The sequence below is a fragment of the Pinus tabuliformis genome, chromosome 5_2, assembly GCF_031772625.1.
Source record: "Pinus tabuliformis cultivar Carrire ecotype Pingquan chromosome 5_2, CPIR1, whole genome shotgun sequence".
In the NCBI taxonomy this organism is placed as follows: domain Eukaryota; kingdom Viridiplantae; phylum Streptophyta; class Pinopsida; order Pinales; family Pinaceae; genus Pinus; species Pinus tabuliformis.
Genome location: NC_142306.1, coordinates 122796679 through 122813341, shown reverse-complemented (window position 1 = coordinate 122813341; position 16663 = coordinate 122796679). Strand labels below are relative to the sequence as shown.

The 16663-nt window shown below is 35.6% G+C and overlaps 1 protein-coding gene across 4 annotated transcripts in view; it reads right to left on the bottom strand.

Annotated features, from left to right (window-relative positions):
* Positions 1 to 6252: 6252 nt before the first annotated feature.
* The window catches only part of LOC149157807 (protein transport protein SEC16B homolog), a 45942-nt gene continuing 35531 nt past the window's right edge, over positions 6253 to 16663 (bottom strand). For 2 of the 4 annotated variants that reach the window (XM_089436021.1, XM_089436022.1), the window contains 9 exons: positions 12607 to 12783; positions 11606 to 11731; positions 11384 to 11521; positions 9519 to 9646; positions 9300 to 9411; positions 8893 to 9210; positions 8537 to 8710; positions 8125 to 8435; positions 6253 to 7791 (listed from right to left, as the gene is read on the bottom strand). In XM_089436021.1, the coding sequence (XP_089292147.1) occupies positions 7047 to 7791; positions 8125 to 8435; positions 8537 to 8710; positions 8893 to 9210; positions 9300 to 9411; positions 9519 to 9646; positions 11384 to 11521; positions 11606 to 11731; positions 12607 to 12783 (2229 nt within the window). In that variant the 3' untranslated portion in view covers positions 6253 to 7046. The remainder of the gene's footprint in view (positions 7792 to 8124; positions 8436 to 8536; positions 8711 to 8892; positions 9211 to 9299; positions 9412 to 9518; positions 9647 to 11383; positions 11522 to 11605; positions 11732 to 12606; positions 12784 to 16663) is intronic. The other 2 variants (XM_089436024.1, XM_089436023.1) reach the window with 2 other exon arrangements.

Below are 16663 nucleotides of genomic sequence, written 5' to 3'. Positions count from 1 at the left end.
GGACAGACTTGAAGCATGGAAGGAGTTCTACTACAAAGAAATCCCTTCAAGGATTGATGTCCTACAAGGTTTGTTAAGAAACAAATCAAGGTATGTCTTAGACTATAATATTTGTTATAAATTTCTCTTTATGTACAAGGTATGATCATTCTTCTTTTAGATTTTGCTTTACATTACTATTATTGTTATGTCTAGGGTTTTGAATCGTAAAATATTATTGTTAGGGTAATTAATCATTAGATTGAATCTATCCTCGTTATATTATCATTCTTGTGGAACCCTAAAAAGGTTCTATAAAACCCTAACCTAAGGGTATGTCAATATTTATGAAACCCTAGTCTACTTAGGGTTGTTAATGAAATTTAGAAATCATATTCTTTTGATATTTTGGGTTTTTGTATTGTTATGGCAAAATCCTAGTCCTTTAGGGTTTGTTGTTAATGTCTAAACCCTAGATCTTTAGGGTTTGATAAATTTGGGTCTAGAAGCTAAAGCCCATGTGATAGTTGTAGTAAGATCTTAGGAACGAAACCCTAGGTGTATGTTCGTTTGTCTAATTGAAACCCAAGCCTGATCAAAATTGTTCTATATCTAACTTTAATTTATTGATGTTTGTGTCTTGGGTTTACCTAGTAGATATTGTTGTGATATGCTAGTGCATGATTATGAAATCCTAGTTATATGTGAGTATCTTTATTGATACTCATGTTTTAATTTGTAAATTATAGGGTTTGTAACAAAACCCTAGTAGAAATTGATATTCTAAAACTTGATGATATTATTGATATGTTTAGTTTTGATGATGAAAATCTAGGGTTTGGAACAAACCCTAATAAAGTTTGTCATTAAATATAGTATTGAAACCTTAGATGTATAGTACTGTGATTGGATTATTATTTGATTTGTTATCTAAGGTCTTGTGTCTCGAAATGGAATCTAGGGTTTGTAACAAAACCCTAGTAAGAAGTTGAAGTCTAATATGCAAATAAATGTGTCTCTTATCAATTATGAACCTAACTAGGTTTAGGTATTTGATGTCTAAAGTCGGAATGCTTTAATGCTTCCATTATAAGAATTTGGCATAATTAGCCTCATGCTCCTATATGTATTTGGTTGTACCTGCTATTAAAATTTTGCAGGTACATAATCTTCAAGATGTTGGAGATATTCGTAATTGAAAAATAATGATAACCATGATGAAGGAAGATATAAGGATGATGATGATCAAGATGACCTTGATGGAAGTCGTGAAAGGTTGAAGCTTCTCTGATGTTATGAAAGAAGAAATTGTTGATCTCTCTAAGTTAAGAAGGAGCATGGTTAGAAGAAAAGAATACATATTCCCAATTGAGAGGGAGGGCATATTATGAGTCATGATGGATACCTTGTAAAAGAAATCTGAGAATGAATAAATTTTCAATGTATTGAGGATGTCTTGGTGTTTAGAAAGAAATGAAAGAAGAAAAACTTTCCAATAGTTGAATATGAATAACTAAGTGGCATCAAGATGATTGAGAACCCCGAAGGTTTGTGTTTACTTGTATATGTATATTTGAAAGTTTATTGTTGATTGGGGTTTGTGTTTGAACAGGTAAACCTCTCCATAAAGAAGGACGAACACTTGGGAAGCATGCTTGGACAAATGGATACATATGGTTTAGATTATAAAGAGAGATGAAGCATCTAATGGCGGATGAGTGGGAGGACATCTGGTCAGCCTATGTGTTGATGTCTAGATCCCGAAGAGGGAGGGTGGCGTTGTTCATAGAGCTCCGATCTTGGATACGCACCTAGATCCCAAGGTTAATGGTTAGCAAGTAAGCATGGTGGTACCTAGACTAGCAGAAAACTTGAGTCCATCTTAGTCCCACCCAAATATAATACCCTAATCAGGTTTCTAGTCCATAGCACTCACTGTGCTAGAACTCTTCATAGATCATTTTGAAGATTTTCCATGTAACTTTATATATATGTAATAATGAATACCTCCCTTGTTAAGAGGGAGTGTTGAAAAATGTACCTAGTGTCGGTCTTCATAATTGTGTTTGAGTCATGATGTAATTTATTTATCAAACAAAAGAAAAGAAAAGAAATTATTATTAAAGAAATTAGCTTACTAAAACATGGGCTTCATGCTTGGGTCATTTGTTTATAGGTCAAAGCCTCCATTGCATGCTTCTAGGCTTTATGTCAAGTGTCCTTGTCCATGTCATAATGTAAGGAACCCTTTTTGGGATTTATTTGTCTAGAAATAAAATTATTTTAATGGAAATTAGCTCTTTTAGGCCTCCTCCACCAAGTGGGCTTGAAACTAGACAAGTCGGCAGAAACAATTATATAAAGGTAGCAACTCGACCTCATTTGGAGCACTCACTCACCAAGTTAATTTGTATCTTCTGGGCCAAAAAAGTGTGAATTTCAAGGAAGAAGGCTAGAAAAAAGGAAGGTCTCTCTCAAGCACTAGAAGTCGAAATTCTCTCTCTCTATCTCACACACACACACACACACACACACACGTGCGGATTTGTTGAGTTGTTGGAGGGGTCGAAATTGCAGTTCTGTTGTTGGGTCGATGTTCTGTTGTTGGGGATCGAAATTTTGTAGTTGGGAAGTCGAATTTAAGGATTGTTGTTGGGTTGAAGTCGTTGGATAAGAAGAGACTACTAAATCATCTTGGAAGGCTAACTTGGTGGAGGAGGAAGGTTTGTTGGTCTAAGGTCTTGGTCAATCTCATTTGAATCTAGTGAAAGTTCTTTCACTTAGTTTTCCCCTATATAGGGGTTTTAACCCTAGCTGAGGGCCTACATTTGGTGTCCATGATCTTCATGTTTTTGTTTTTGATAATTGTTTGATGAGAAGAAAGGAAGAACAGAAAAAAGTTAATAAGAACATAATAATATCACAAGTAATTATCAATATAAGAAAATATTTCTGCCTTTCCAATTTTCTAACAGATTCTACCATTGAAACCACTCCGATTCTGTGGTATACAATCACTATATTTGAATTTTTATCATTTGAATAATTGAACAAAAGGTGACTATCATTTTTTTGTTCAAAATAATGATTATCAATTCTTTTCGCAAAACAGTACATATATCACAACTATTATCCTCAGTAAATTCAACCAACAGCAAATTAGATGTTTCCAACTAACAAACTAATCGGTGTCGGATATTGAAAATGTGGCTTAGAAATGTTTAAAAATGTTCAGATTTCAATGAGATCATGACATGTATACAAAAAGTGGTTTTTTGGTTATTGGAATTATTTGTTCCATTAATTTCCCATCATACAAACCTCTGATATCAATATAAATTGTTGATTGGCATACCCTTCTAACCATCAAAATTGAGCATTGGTTTTTGTTAATTAAGCAATTAAGCTCTAAGTGGCATCATACTCCAATAATTTAATCCTTCAATTGTAATTTAAGTCCTCTAGAATTTTATTAACCGTGACTTAACTATCTCATTTATAATTAGAGAAAAGAAAAAAAAAAAATTACTATATAAACTTTGAAGTTTTCTTATAAACGAGGATAATTTAAACTTATAGCAATAACACCAATTACAAAAGGTTAATAAACTCAACCATGGAAGGATTCAACAAAGCACCAAATGATGGAGGACATGGACTTAGATATTTAGGCATCCCATTCACCACATGATGGAGGACATGAACTTAGATATTTAAACATACCAATCTTCCAACATTGGACACAATGAAGCCAACAATCTTCTCTGGATGCTATAACGAGTATGATCCGGAAGTTTTTATTTTTGACAAACATTGTCTGCGTACATAGCTAGTTTTTCTTTGACAACACTTTTTTTGCAACATCTCATTGTACGGTGTACTTGCACCTTTTGTAATATAAATTCACCATTTTTATTTTAGAATATAAAAAAAATGCATGTATTTTGATATTTTCACAAAAAACTTTGTAAAAATAACATTCTTTACTATAATGATAATAATAATAAGATATATTAACCTCATTTAACACCAAATTGATGTATGAGGACCCTTTTTTTGTGAAACAAAGAATACAACACATGCGCCAATTTGGTTGTTTAATTTATGGAGAACTTCATAGTATGATGAGCTTCTAGTTTAGCCACAAGTCATTCAAATGATATACACTGCAATTCCATTCTAATTCACTCCAAGTTCTCTCCAAATTGCCCACAGCGTTCTAATCCACTTCAAGTTCTCTCCATAATTGCCCACAGCATTGTAATCCACTTTAAGTTCTCTCCAAAATTGGCCACAGCAAAAGTTAATAGTTTGCATACAAATTTGAAGTACCATTCTGAAATACAATCTAAAAAATAGCTATTGACATACCCAAAATATATAAATGACCTAAACTTTAAATGAGGAAAGATGTCATGTGCTTCTGCAAATAAAATCAGCAATAATTCCATTTTTATATTTATGAATAAATAAGCGTGGCACTTACCATAAAATAAAGTGATACAAGATAGTCGGTTCCAGCGCTAAGGACCTAGCTCCAGTGGAGTCCTCTATTGAGTAGTAGTAAGTGTCTTCTTTTTTGTTTATTTTGATGATGTATATGTCAGTTAGTAGTACTTATGTTAGCATGTTAAAGGTGAACTGGTTTATAGACATTTAGTCTTACAAGGCTTTGTGTGACAAACTTAAAATCCTCAGATTTTGGATGGATTATAATGCGCTCTGATGGCCAGCAAACCTGGTTTCCCACCAGCAAGTTGAGGCTATGAACGTCTTTCATGGATGTAAACTGATTTTTGCAAATAAATGAATGAAAGGTCTTACTAAGCTTACCAAAATAAAAATAAAAGATGCGATACAAGATAACCTTTTATTTGTTGATATCCAATTAAAGAGAATCATGCAAGGAGAATATATTGATTGCACTTGGTTTCAATAAAACAAAAAACTTGTTATTATTAATCTAACATTCTAATAAAAACACATTTTATTCCAAATTCCAAACAAATTTCAGAACTACAAAATTTAAATTTTGAAAACAAATTGAGAAATTAATTTTTCATATTGATATTCATTAAAACAAATTGAAGAATTAATTTTTCACTGAAAAGCTCTTATCTCCAATTTTGAAATAGAGTTTTGAAATACAAAATTTCTTATCTAGAGATGGAGCAGTTGTTATCAATTCAACAACTCATAAAATATTATTGTTATTTCATAATATTTTATTGTTCTCTCCAGGAAAAATTGTATTTAATTTACCATTATTTATGAATGAATTTAATGTTTAATTCTACTTTTATATATGGGGAACTGACATCGAAGTTTAACTTTATATATATATATAACTGAAATTGATATTTAACTCCTCATTGCATTTAGAGACTCTCCAGCCCAATGTGAAAGAGATGTAAAATTAGACTATGTTAAACATTTTCACTTGGTCAAATTACATAAAAATCAAAACAAAAATTTAATTTTAATCTATAAGAATAAAATTAAAATATTATTATTATTATTATTTAAATCAGCCTAGATTTATCTTAACTCTGGATATATCAAACTATGAGAGAGATCAAATGTCTCAAAATGCTAGCCTTTCCTCAAATTTTGCACCCAAAAAAGTAATTTGCACCTTTGACACCCAAAAAAGTGATTTGCACCTTGAAAAATGTGTTCCCTCTTGATGCTTAATAGATCCATAATTAAAATGAATCTAGGCTAAGTTAATTCATGAATGACATTGAAATAATTTATCATGGTATTCTACTCATAATCTTATAATTATCAAATTCGATATTGTCCATATTTTAATTTAATTAATTTCTATTTGAAACCTGTATATTTTAATTTTTATTCTATTTGAAATATTTGTATTCCCTGTATTTTAACTTTGAATTTTATTCTATTTAAAATCTATACATTTTCAATTTCACTTTCTATATTTATTCAGTTCTCTAGATTTTAAGTTTATGAATTTCATTATAATTTTTTATCATTTCACGTTTTTGAATTTCTTTAAAAAAATTATCGTGGTTTGAACTTCCTTAATTTTTTATATCTTTGTCCCATGTCCCCCTATCCCCAAACCTTGATGTAAGGTGGCGTAAGCTGCATTCAATTCAAGGTATGCTCAATGGGTTTTCTCAATGTTGCCTCTGGAGAAACACCATACACCATACCGCATCCCGGTCACGGAAGTGACCTACATTTTTGCTAGTGTAATTGACTAAATGGCCAAACTGACTCGAGCAACCAATTAAGCTATTTGCATACAAAGAACTGACATGAAATATTATCACTTTCAGGGCATTGGAAGAACAGAACCAACACCCAAAATAACGATTGTTTATGGCCAATCAACAATCCAATCGCAGAGTTGCATACAGTGGCAAGAGGCTCGATAGCATTTGCTAGCCTTTAGAAATGCCATACTTGTAAAAGTAATCATCACATAAGTGTAGTTCCCGATCAAAGAACTGCATCGATGGACAACCAAAAGCTATTATCAGCATGCCATTTGATTAAACTGAACATAAAGAATAGAATTGCAGATTTAGTTGTCTTAAGTGGTGCCAAATAGAGTCTTGAGTGCATCCTTCAGGGATATGGCCCCAAGTTCCTTTTGCAGAACGTCGTCATACCGACTAAAATAGATACATTGGAGACGTGTAGCCTCTCCAGCATGTACATTTACAGAGTCGCCTTTTCAAAAGCACATCATGAATTTATGGAGCACAAGAACCTCGTGCACCCCACAGAATCACCCCTCATCGCTGAGAGTTAACAAATTCTACATATAGTGAATCTGGAATAGTATATTATGACGAGTTAACCCGATAATCCCTCGAGAGTTAACCCAACCACGACAATGAAATCAGCAAAGATCAAATATGGGAAATTCCAATTGCAGATTCCCTGATTTAGCTTTGGCTCATTGCATCTGATGTAAAGTACAATATAATGTAATTGCTGCAAGATAAACCACCTAATCACTGCTTCGAGTCAAACGTGCAGTCTATAATAAACATTCACAGTGATTGCATTCGCACATACTGTGGTACTGGTTAGAGTTCCACTTCTTGAAGATCATCTCCAAAACTATCAGCCGGAATGCCACTTTGTAAACCATGACTCATTTGCTTATATATGTTGTTTGTGTTTCCTCCATCAGCAACTAACGATTGTTTGAATACCATGGTAGAATGTGGAGGCTCAATAGGTGGCGGCGAAGGCAAGGATGCATGCACAAACCCACCAGATCCTGGCCTCTCTGCATCTAATTTTGTAGGATTAGAAAAGTAACCAGGGACCCTTCCTGGCATGTTTGAAAACCTTGAAAGTTTATTTCCCTCTGGTGTTCTGAGAGCTTCGGGTTCCTCAGATTGTTTGATTGAATCTGGATATCCACCACTCCATGAAGCAGCCCTCGAGTGTGAAGAAAGCATCACACTTCCATTTTCAGCATGACCCACTCTATTTTCAGCGAACTGTGTCACATTGTCTGCACTTGAATACCGATGCATGGATCCAACACCTCTAGGCAATGTCTCCGCTGATCCAGGTTCCTGACGGGAAACAGTTGGGACACCTGAAGAATCTTCGGTTGCAGAGGTGCATGTTGCTCCCAATCCATTTTCATCAGAAATCCCAGCTACTTCATTAGAGTTTGAATCAAAAGAAGCTGCGGGATTGGGGATAAAAAAATTGGCTTTTGAAGGTAATCCTACAGGTCCAGCTGCAGGAATAACTGGCGCTTGGAATGACTTCGTTGGTGTAGACCCTCCACCTTTATTGAACGTGTCAACATATCTATGAGCAAAAAGCATGGTAACAATGCATTATTATAAATAGAGCATTAATCTCATTGCAATAAATATCTTGAATTTCCATATACATTGTGCAGATAATTATGGATAAGGAAATGTCACTCAAAGCGTCAAATAATAGAGATGAAGAAAAACAAGAGAAGGAACATATAATCTAAGAAAGCTATCTACTTAAATTTCTCTAGGACATTTGAAATAAACACTATGCCAAACTTTGTATGTCCAAATTTGTCATTAGTTTAACCATGCATTTCAAGGATAAGTATCATTCCTAATCTAATATAAGTTATAACATAAAGCACAACAGACATCAGACCTTGAACGAACGCCATGGAGACGACCACGAGCAGAAAACTGGTTCACACTTGGTGGAACTGGGGGCATTCCTGAAGCCTTCTCCGATGACAAGAGGCTTCTAATTTCAGCTCCTTCATTATGAATTGTTTGAGCATTAAGAGCACTGCCTATGTTATAGCTTGATTCTGGGGTCTGAGCATTCGTAATGAATGCAGCACTGATAGGAGGGGCCGATAATACTGCTTCTTCAGCTGGTGGTGCTGCCCCTTCTTCAACCCAACGCTTGAGTTTCTCATCATAATAGAACTTATTTTTGTCTCCCAATTTGGCCTGTGTACAAGACACAATAAATAATATAGAGTTTTCCATGAGCACCTATATAGAATTTCTAAGTGGCAATTCCTATCCATAAAAATAAATTTCAGACTAACCTCATTATTATGAGTTTTAGCAATGAGACCCACTGCCTTCTGAAAAATTTGAGAACCAAAGCGACCAAAGCGACTTTGTCCACTAGAAGCTGTTATTTTGCTATTAGCTTTAGACGCGTTGGACTCTCCCTTTGAATTAAAGTTTGATTGATTCTGTCCAAAGCTCGATTGATTCTGTCCAAATACAATAAGTTTCTTGATATCTTCATATAATCGTTACATTTACCAAGGCTGTGTAAAATCAAACCTAAAAGCTCTTGATCCTATCCGAATGCTTACTTTCTCACCTATCAGAGAGATAAGAAATCGTCCTTGGAAGGAACAAACAAATTTAAGGTAAGAAGAGGAGGAAATACCTCTTTTGGACTTCTACTGAAGTCTGGCTCTGAAACACTTCTAGTCTGCATAACAGTTTTTCCATTGTTAGCTGCCCATTCACTTAATGGCTCCATTGATACAGATGGCATTAGTGGTGTTGCATTTGGAGGATGAGAAGCATTTGCCACTTTTGATGCACTTGAATATGAAGCTAAATCACTGATTTGAAGGCCACTCTGTGAATCAGATGTCATTGGAGGTGGAGGGGCACCAATAATTCGGTGAATGGACCTATCAATGGTAGTCAAGAACCTGCCCATTAACTTTGAAGGAGCAAGGTTTGAGCTATATCCTCCCTGTATGGATACATCAACTTAACAAGGTTAAAGCTGAGACCTACATAGCTCTTAAATAATAATCCAACATTTCCCACAGGAGAACGGACCTGTGTATGAACACGTATACGATCCTCCAGGGAAGAAGCAAATTCTCTGCATGCCTCAACTTCAGGGGCACGCCCAGCATTCTTCAGAATTTTTGAAACAGCTTGACAATACCTAATGTCACCAAGTAATTGATGAAAACTTGGTAAAGAGAATAAAAGCTTACTAACATTAACAGGACAAATAAAAACAGAAATCACATGTATTGTCAAGCAATTTACCTCAGTGCGTCGGAAACTTTTCCAATTTCAGCCAGCATGCTGGCATATATTAGCTTATATGGTTGAAAAGACAATAAAATATACTGTGGGTTTCCAAGGACTTTTGCATACTCGTACAACTCTGTCCTCTGCACAATGCCAAATCAAATATCACATGAAAGTAAGGAATAAACTATAATACAAGGTCATTCAAGACAGTCTAGATAGTCATTCACGACTATCATCTGCTTTAATATAATCACCAGCACAGATCAATCTTAACTGCAGATCTAGTAAGCACCGCAAGGGATCAAATCTAAGTTGCAGGAAACGTTGGGGAAGGGTCCTTTTCCGGCCGGAAACAAAACGAAAACGAGGAAACTCGTACCGTACGGCATAGAAATGTGTTTCCGGCTGTACTGGCCCGTTTCTCGAGGAGGAAACATGGCCAGTACAGTCGGAAAAGAGTTTCCAGGCTGTACGACAGAGTTTCCTCTTCTAACTTGACTTTTTCTTGTATTTTTTTTTAATTTTTTTGCTTCTAATTTTTTATTGGGCAACTAAAATATCTTCTGGATGCTTCTAGATACCTCTCAAGTTATAAAAAAGAGAATTTTTTTGAGTGGGGCGGCCTAATGTTCAAGCCTACGGCCCTAGTGTTGATATGCAGTTTATGGTAATGATAAATTCTTAAAGTAAAAGACACTTTTTCATCATTTTACTTAAATTTTTAACATTACCATGAAATGACTCTGGATGTTTGAGAGTAGTTTCGCCCTCATTGGATTTCATATGGAGAAAGTAGAATTTTATATCTCACTCAAAATCCAACAGACTTATCTGTTTTTCAGGATTTCAGGATTGGGGGGATTGCAATGTTTCCATTGGATTTTGTCATGTACTATGGTATGGAACTTGTATTTAATCAATAGAAGCAAGCCCTCTATGCAGGGGAGACTCCCAATAATCAAGAGCACGTAGGATACTAGGGTATGGAACTTGTATTTAATCAAGAGCACTAAGATCGTTCGACTATGTAGGAGGAGACTCCCAATCAAGAGCACTAAGAGCACTAAGATCGTTCGACTATGTAGGAGGATGTAAATTTAGAGACTTATAGTTTATGCAATGACAATTGAAAATTTAATCATGATGTAATAAATTAGAATGTATCATATATGCTTTATGATTGCACATATTTCTTAAATATCCTAATATATATATATATATATATTGTGTTTCCCCGTTTCCAAAATTTGGGGGGGTCACGTTCGTACACGTACCCATTTTGGAAACTTGTACCCGTTTCCTCGTTTGGTGCAACTTCGGATCAAATGAAATAGAGATGTACTGCTCTCGAGGTTTAAAAGATCCAGGATTAAGATGGATCTATGCCAGAGCTTTACAATTGTTATAGTCCATTTAATCAAGGTTTTTTATTATGGCTGGCTATATAATTCATTTTTTTTCAATCTACTTTATTAATGTTACAGATATGACACATCTACATTAGCTGTAGACAAACCTCGCTACTCTCCATGCAATCAACAAAACTCTGGTGCTAGCCAAAATAAAGCCTACCCATTTTGGGTTCCCTTGTTATGGTGTCTCTTATATGCTCTTAGTTTAGATTGGTTGGTTAGGCAATATTTATTATTGCTGCCATTACTTGCTTTCCTTTGACATCCAATTGACCTATTTTGATCATTTGTGGACATTGACATAATTTCCTTTCAGACATCACAGTCAATATTGAGATCGTTCTTAAAATCTCTCATGTTTACAGCCTTGAATATAGACCTACCTGCAAATATGTTTACTCACCCAACAGGTTTCTCCACTTAAAATTCATAAAGAGCATCAAAGCCAAATAGCTTAATAGTCACCTGTATAGCCTCTGGACTAGCATACGTCCGTGGATACTTCAAATGGTCTGCACCGATTAGACACAACCTTGCAGTATCTGAAAAATACTCAAAACTTGCTTCCGCAACCAGGTAACAGGTATGTGCAGCAGCAACCTGCTTCAGAAACCGCAATATACTACTTAACTCCATTGTAATCAATAAGATTGTTAAACACCAATTGCAACATTGAAAGCCACTGACCTCGCCTCTTTCCTTCCATAGACAATCCCCAAGATGCACAATCACACGCTCATCCCCTTTTGTCCTGTTTGCAGTAATTATCGCCAGATTCTCTTGCCAGTCATTAAGCATCCCACTCATACAGTCCTGTATATACAAACTATAGTAGGATTATGCCAACAAGCTTCAAAAAATTATGATCTCTCTTAAAATTTCCAGTTCTAGTAAGACCAGAGAGAATAGATGCTGATTAAAAGGGCAATGCATAAAGGAAAATAAATCACCTGTGGAAGGAAACAATAAACATGAGTATTTAGTAAAGTTTCTGGAGTTTAAATGACTATAACTGTACAGCCTGGTGTATTTGATCTGAATTGAATGAAACCATGGTCAAAATCAAAATCAGGATTGGTCCAACAGGAACCAGCCCAAACGGGCCAGACTCTGGTTTAAGTCAACCAGACTCAGATTTAACCTGGCAGGCTTAGATCCCAATAAGGATCGAATTTTCAACTCAGCTGATTCACGTTTCACTTGGGTCATGCAATATGTGTGTGGACACGAAAGTGTGCGTAGAAATGGTGTATTTTATATTTTCCTATTTGACAAGTCTTTCCTCGGTCAACCCCAGGATTTTTACAAGTCAATGGTGTATTTTATATTTTCCTATTTGACAAGTCTTTCCTCGGTCAACCCCAGGATTTTTACAAGTCACGAGTCAACTATGACTCTTTAGCCAAAATGGGTCTTGCATGCAGTCAAGTCTGGTGACTTTAAACAAAACCAATATATGAGCTGACAACTAATGAGCAAAAGAATCATGAACAAAGTGTAATTGGTCAATAAGACTGATCACAAAAGAATAGTCAAACAACATAAAAATGTCAGCTCCATCCAACCTTTATTTTAACAGGTTAGATCTGGATTGTTTGTCATTGATGGTAAATAGTAGAAAACCTGAACTCTTAGATATCTACATCTAGAAGAAAAGGAAATTGCAACTTCCACACGCAAGTACACACCTGGTCAGATTGCTGCATCCCATTAACTGAGCCAGAATATGAATAAGTAGAAGATGCCAGTTTGTTTGTAGAAAAAACTTCCGCTGGCTGTCCTGCTAGAAGAAGACACAATGTTCGAAGAGGTGACCCAGGCAGAAACTGCTGTTGTGCCATTTGTGTCACAGTATCAACATAAAACTGCAGAGAGAACATAAATAAATTAGGAAACCATCAAAATGCTAGCAGCTTAAAAGCAAAATGCATCCTCTACAGAACAAAGACCAAAATCATCAACAGTGAAATACAAACAATTCCCAACTGGAAACAAATTATGCAACTGTGCATGGCCCTTGATCTTTTCCTAAAATCTACAGATCAAGTTAAGCCATCTAACCAGAAAACAATATCTCAACAAGCACAATGTTGACATTGAAAATTGAAATGCTTGCTTTGCACATGTATAGCAGCATGGATCCATCTTAACCACAGATTTATCAAGTACTTGGTGCAATCAAAAAGAAATTTAGATGCAAATATCTGGTGCTTAAAATGTCTGGACTTAAGATGGATATATGTTGGCATGTGTGTGTGTGTTATTTAATGCTTAGCATTATTTTCTTGATTTTCTTTCTACATCACAGCTTTTTAAGTAAATTTTTATTTATAAGGACAGCTGTTACATATCTCATCTGTATTGGGCACATGGACTGTTAAATTTTAATTTTTTAAATATTATATTATGCTAACTTATGTCATGTGTCACCTCAGTGCTAGACATGGCCGTTACACATCTCATTCATACTAGGCTGCAAAATGCACCTCGCTTAGTTCAATTAGTTTCTCCACCTGCACACCATTCTTCACCTGCTGACTAGTAAAAGCCCATGGCCAAAAATTATTAAATACCTATTCACTTAGCAAACACCAAATAGGCTTGAATTCCTATCATGCACAACTTATTTCTAAGCTTGAACGCAGATCAATATCCAAGCATTGCAAGGCTGCATTATCACGTACAGCTTATTTCTAAGCTTGAACACATATCAATAATCCAAGCATTGCAAGATTGCATTGCTTTAATTTTTCTGCACAACTGTTCATTATCACAAGGGCCCCCTCATTACTTCAAAAGATGATAAACTGTCAACAGTATTTTTTCCGTATTACAATCACCCAGCTACACTGACCACATTGAATGATTCCTTAATTACGAACTGTTAATATTTCTAACTAAGGCTTTGAAATTTGATGGTTAATTGCCGTGAGAAACAATTTTATCCACAAAATACCTGCACATGTTTCTCTAGAAAATTTTCAGATAACTGACCATACAGATGTCTTGTCCTGATCTGCTTTCTAATTAGCCCAGGTTTATAGAAATTGGATGCTTCTGTAATCTTTTATGGCCTTTGAAAGTCGGCAACTTACTGGTTTTGAACTTCCAATGTGCAAAAGTTGTGTCGAGACTAACATGGTTTGATTCAATGTCCCAACTTGTGACAGGTCTGAACAGGAGAACTACAGAGATGTTCTCTTTTGGAAATGCTTTTTGACAAGAAATCCCAGAATGGACTTCTGGGATAGCTTATATGGCCTCCCAAAGTTAGCCACTTCAGTTCTGGATCTGCGAGCTCTAAAACTCTTGAAGAATTATCACGGTGCCTTCTTGTTCTACAAATATCTCTATATCCTTGCTAACTACAAGAAAACTTGAAGTAGCCGTGAAAAGAGTTCAATGTCCTATTTCAAATGGTATTCATGCCTAACAGTTGACATTTCTATTTTCAAGTTGCCTAAATTTTGCAACTTTTAAGGTTGTGAACTCACTTTTTCATTTCGTATGGAAACACCACTCTAAATCTTCTTATGCCCTTCTGGGGTCGGCTTTTTGGTCATCAGGATCTCACTTTAGTTGACGATTTTCCACAACAAGAACATAACTTTTTACATCAAGAATGACTTTCAAAGTTCAAACGTGTCAACTTCCTGATATCCCAATGTCCTATTTCAAATGGTATTCATGCTTAACAGTTGACATTCCTATTTCAAATGGTATTCATGCTTAACAGTTGACATTCCTATTTTCAAGTTGCCTAAGTTTTGCAACTTTTAAGGTTGTGAACTCACTTTTTCATTTCATATGGAAACACCACTCTAAATCTTCTTATGCTCTTCTGGGGTCGGCTTTTTGGTCATCAGGATCACTATTGCCTTCTGAAAATTGCTCGGAAGGTTTTCAGTTCTCTCCAGTCTGCATGGGATATTTTCTCTGATCACTAAGTAAACCCACTGCTACCCAGTTAATTTTTTCTTTTGTACATAAACTGGCACATGATAGACAATTAATCTCACTTTAGTTGGCAATTTTCCACAACAAAAACATAACTTTTTACCTCAAGAATGGCTTTCAAAGTTCAAACGTGTCAACTTCCTGATATCCAAATGTCTTGTCACTTAGTTAATTTAGTTTCATATCAGGAACCTTGGTTTTTTTAATTTTCAGTGTCTTTCCATATGCCCCTTTTACCGAATTTCACTGTTGATGATTTTGTATTTCAGCCCAAGGTTAATTTAGTTTCATATCAGGAACCTTGGTTTTTTTAATTTCCAGTGTCTTTCCATATGCCCCTTTTACCGAATTTCACTGTTGGTAACCTTGGCCTTTTAATTTTGGGCGACTTCCTAACATGCCCTTTCTACAAATACCAAAACTCATGGGCCTAGGCCATTTTTCACTCAACAGAAACTTCATATCAGAAATTCAAAACGTTTCCCTTAAATGTCAATTCCCAATAGCTCTTTTTCCCAAACTGTCAGTCTGCTCCACAACTGGTCAATTTTTCAACTGCGACAGCTTGTGCCCTGCAGTTTTGAAGCTCTAAATTGCAACTGACACAATTTCAGGTCAGAAAACTAATTCCTCCCATCGATATCCAGATTCCACAAATAGACCAATTTATCATCACAACAGCTTGATCTTCTTCCATTATTTGATGGAACCGGATTTGATCTCCATTATGTATGCAAAGCTTTTTCAAGCAACTTTTCCCACTTGGATCAGCCCATACTCAAAGCTGCAGAGCTCAACCCAAAACTCTAATAGCACTCTTCTTTTTTGGGAAATATGTCATGAGGGGTGTTTCTATGCTGTCAAAGTCACCAAGTTTGTGCACCTGGCCTCATCCAGAACTAATAGAACTTTGTAATGCACACGTTGCATTTCCATGGAAATAGGGAGCCATATCTGGATTTTTCCTCTTACAAACTCTTCCATTAAATATTTTTCAGCAGCAGAAGCAGAAATCATAGAACAGCTGTGGATCTGCTAACTATTTACTTAACACAGCAAAGATTATTAAACCCTACAGATCTAGATGTAACATGCATGGATCTATGAACAATAAATAACATCGGAAATAAAGCTCATAAACCAAATACTCAACAATGCAATAATAATCTTTAAGGTCTAAACCAACAATTGCTGGTGCATGAATTTATCATTCATAGATTCATAAATAAAGCTCGCATTCTGTCCCAGAATGTGCCAGGTTGAAGTCCCCTAGGGCAAGGCATGCTATTCTATACCAACAGCTTTACTAAGGAATCGACAAATGTGGGGAAGCATCCCTTTTATTTCCTCACAGGGTTTTCCTTGGGAAAAACATAGAGCTCACAAACCAAAATAATCAACATCACAAATCACAAAAATATTATCTTGAAGATCTGCAACAATTGTCAGGGAAGAATTTACTACCCAAAAATAGACCCACATCTAGCAGATGCCACCCCCAGGCTGAGTGCCAATGTGTGCCAATGGCATCTCCCAAACCCAACCCCAAAGAAATTTTTGGGCACAATATGTAACTATCAATCTCAAAAAATTTGCTAGCCATGCTAGATCAGGCAAGACTATTCTAAGCCAAGAACCCTATTAGATCCAACCAAGGCATAGAGCAATCACAGCTCAGTCAATTCACAAAAGGACATTTCTCTCCACAATATCCAAACCTATCTATCACCCCAAACCAGATCAGAGTTACAAGTCTTCTCTGCTCATTACTGCTACAACAGAGATCAA